Source organism: Bactrocera neohumeralis, unplaced genomic scaffold, assembly GCF_024586455.1.
Source record: "Bactrocera neohumeralis isolate Rockhampton unplaced genomic scaffold, APGP_CSIRO_Bneo_wtdbg2-racon-allhic-juicebox.fasta_v2 ctg4653, whole genome shotgun sequence".
Taxonomy (NCBI): domain Eukaryota; kingdom Metazoa; phylum Arthropoda; class Insecta; order Diptera; family Tephritidae; genus Bactrocera; species Bactrocera neohumeralis.
Genome location: NW_026091665.1, coordinates 4,907 through 8,903, shown reverse-complemented (window position 1 = coordinate 8,903; position 3,997 = coordinate 4,907). Strand labels below are relative to the sequence as shown.

The 3,997-nt window shown below is 37.2% G+C and overlaps 1 protein-coding gene across 1 annotated transcript; it reads left to right on the top strand.

Moving 5' to 3' along the window:
• Positions 1–3,247: 3,247 nt before the first annotated feature.
• On the top strand, positions 3,248–3,698 carry LOC126767204 (uncharacterized; the record flags this gene model as incomplete). Its single annotated transcript, XM_050484777.1, has 1 exon — positions 3,248–3,698. A coding segment is annotated over exon 1 (451 nt), but the record flags the coding sequence as incomplete, so codon positions are not given.
• Between the last annotated feature and the right edge of the window lie 299 nt (positions 3,699–3,997).

The window sequence follows — 3,997 nt, the reverse complement described above, 5'->3', positions numbered from 1 at the left end:
GCCATTGAAGTAAAGTTTTGTATACGTTGACTGCGGCAGCTCGGGGGAGGTTGCTCTTATCTCTGTATTCGCCGCTTTAAACTGTGTTGCTGCTCTCACTCCATCATAAGTAATATGGCAATTGCAGCTGCCATAATATATTTCAGTTATTTTTTTCTTTTGAATTTTCACAAAAACAGTTCAAATAATTTAAAAATGCTCTGTTTTTACAAATAAGCGTAAATTTAATTGTATCACATCAATGGAACAGCTGATTCGAATATCGGTTTTGTTCATGTTCGAAAAAGCTTATTCCGGTAAATTTCGCGAAACCGTGACCGATATCGGTTTTCATTTCCCGGCAAAAACAATTCCAAGAGTCGGATTCTACGACAAAGGCCGAATATCTGAACTCATGACACCTACTACTGTTTTTTGATCGGTTTCAATTCTGATTCCGACAACTATCAGAATTCCACAACACCCCTGTATGCTTTGAAAAAAAGAACTACGACCAACATTGACAACTTCATGCGCCAGAGCAGTATAAATGCTACATTTTTTGTGAGAAAGGAGAAACGCTAAAAGTATCGTGTTTTAGTTGAAAAGTTATGTACAAGAGTCCCCACATACACTATCCGCGAATTTATGTTTGTCAATTTTCCCCATGCGAATAAGACATTTTCTTGCAATAAAGCGTAGCTTTTCACCAAGTAAAAAAATCCCTCTAGTTGTTTTGTCAATGAAGAAGTAACAAACATCTCACTTACAAAGTTTCGACTATATATAGTGTGTGATAATCTATATAAAAATTGTTTTTACTTCAATATAATAACAAATTTGATATTATGAATTTTAATTGTGCGGATGCTTTTGTACTTAAATTAAATCCATATGTAACGTCATTGAATGAAGTTTCAGATGCGAAAATTTCAATAAAACCCATATACTATGTCTTTACTTTTTTATTAAATCGCTTATATCTTTGAAACAAAGCTTTTTATACTCTTGCAACAATGTTGCTAAGGAGAGTATTATAGTTTTGTTCACATAACAGTTGTTTGTAAGTCCTAAAACTAAAGAGAGTCAGATATAGGGTTATATATACCAAAGTGATCAGGGTGACGAGTAGGGTTGAAATCCGGATGTCTGTCTGTCCGTCCGTCCGTCCATCTGTCCGTCCGTCCGTCCGTCCGTCTGTCCCTCCGTCTGTTCGTCCGTCCGTCTGTCCGGCCGTCCGTGCAAGCTGTAATTTGAGTAAAAATTGAGATATCATGATGAAACTTGGTACACGAATTCCTTGGCTCCATAAGAAGGTTAAGTTCGAAGATGGGCAAAATCGGCCCACTGCCACGCCCACAAAATGGCGGAAACCGAAAACCTATAAGTGTCATAACTAAGCCATAAATAAAGATATTAAAGTGAAATTTGACACAAAGGATCGCATTAGGGAGGGGCATATTTTTACGTAATTTTTTTGGAAAAGTGGGTGTGGCCCCGCCCTACTAAGTTTTTTGTACATATCTCGGAAACTACTATAGCTATGTGAACCAAACTCTATAGAGTCATTTCCTTCAGGCATTTCCATATACAGTTCGAAAATGGAAGAAATCGGATAATAACCACGCCCACCTCTCATACAAAGGTTATGTTGAAAATCACTAAAAGTGCGTTAACCGACTAACAAAAAACGTCAGAAACACTAAACTTTACGGAAGAAATGGCAGAAGGAAGCTGCACCCAGGCTTTCTTTAAAAAATTGAAATGGGCTGGCCTCGCCCACTTATGGACCCAAAAACCTATATCTCAGGAACTACTAGACCGATTTCAATGAAATTCGGTATATAATATTTTCTTAACACCCTGACCACGCCTTCTTCCAATATAACGCTATTTTGAATTCCATCTGATGCCTTTTCTGTATAATACGAGTACATATGTACATTAGGAACCAATGATGATAGCGGAATAAAACTTTACAAAAATACGGTATTTGAAAAATATGTAAATGACGGTTAATGAAATCTCGATTATCACTTTATCGTGCGAGAGTATAAAAATGTTCGTGCGACACCGAACTTAGCCCTTCCTTGCTATTTCTGCCTTTGGGACGAAGAGCAACCTGACGAGATTCAAGAGCTGCCATTTCATTCAGAAAAAAATAACGGTTTGGAGGCGGTTTGTGCGATTATTGAGAATTTCGGTCCATATTTCTTCAAACACAATGCTGGTGGCTGTAACAGTCAGTGGTGACCGTTATCGCCGATCATTAGATACCTGTAAAGTGAAGCTCGTTATCTCGGCGGCATTTGGTTCCAACTAGACGGCGCCACTTTACATCGCATTAATCAGCCGTTTATCAGAGAACCAAGCGGTGAGCAATGATATCAGGTTTGGGGCCGTTAGATTTTTTTCGCGTATCCCAATTTGATGTCGACAATGTGTTGAAAAATTGTTAAATTGTTTCCATACATTGATTTTAAGCGAATAATTTCACTTATTATTGTAGCTCAATAATTAGGTACATATTTTTACGAGATTCTTATAACGAAACCGATATTACAAATAAATACAACCAATTTCCGTATCCACAAAGGCAAACGATTTCACTTGTTTGGAAATGTATAGTATTTAAGAGAGGTGACTTAGTTATTAGGTAATACTCTTCAGAATTAAATCCATTGAACTAAGTGAATTCTTGTATGTATGTTGATTAACTCTTATTAATATACGAATAAAAATGCTGTCAGACAAGTATCCATATTTCAAACCCTATGTTGTTTTAATTTGTATCATGTGTATAAAAATGCAAAACACATCACTTTCAGGTAATAAAATTTTATTTTGCAATTGCAAAACTATGCGTAATATAACTTGAATGAAAAACCTTTATACCCTGAACAGGGTATATTAAGTTTGACACGAAGTTTGTAACACCCTTTAAAGTTTTTATATAAACGAACAGTATGTTGAGCTGAGTCGATTCGGCCGCGTCCGTCTGTCTGTATATATACGAACTTTCAATCAGTTTTGAAGATATCGTTTTGAAATTTTGCAAACGTCATTTTCTCTACAAGAAGGTGCTCATTTGTCCGAACTACCGATGTCGGACCACTATAATATATAGCTGCCATACAAACTAAACGATCGGAAACAAGTTTTTGTATGGAAACTTTACACTGTTCTTATGTATAGTATATTATATTCAATAAAGTCAGTCGCCATCTTACATTGAAACTGCGTGTACGTAACTTTAGTTCAACAGTTAATGGGCCTATTACTCAACAAATTATTTGTATTTAATATAACGGAGAACGGTTTATCCGAAAATTCAACGGAAAAAGATCGCGACAGCAATGAACTGGCACTGGCGGAGATTACGCTCATTGTGGAGCCGAGTAATTTTTCTCATATTGCAAACGCAGTGACTGCAAAGGATGCATGGGATTCGTTAATGGCCGCGTATGAAGACAGCGGTTTAATTCGCAAGGTAGAGCTTTTAAAAAAGCTGGTGCAGTTAAGGCTGGAACAGTTCCAATCGGTACAGGATTATGTGAACGAGATGGTCATGACGTCAATAAAGTTGCAAAATGCAGGTCTGGACGTAGGTGATGAACTGGTGGCATCATTATTGCTTGCTGGGTTGCCTAATGAGTATCAAGCACTCGTTATGGCTATGGAGAATTCGAAAGCGAAATTAACTTTCGATAGCGTTAAAAGTTTGTTGTTGCAAGATGTCAAATTTGACTGCAGCAAAATCCTGCTGAAAACGCATTATATTCGAAGAATTTACAACAGAAAAAGAATGACAAAAGTTATAATCGGAAAAAGTTTCGTTGTTTCAATTGTGGTCAGGAAGGCCATATGCGTAAAGAGTGTCACAAGTCTTCGAAATCAAAGAAAGTAAATGAGAATGAAGGTAAAAGCAGGACGGCAACGTGTTTGCATTCTCAGAGCGGCGAAAATGTATGGTACGTTGACTCCGGCGGTCACATATGTCAAACGATCTGAAGTTACT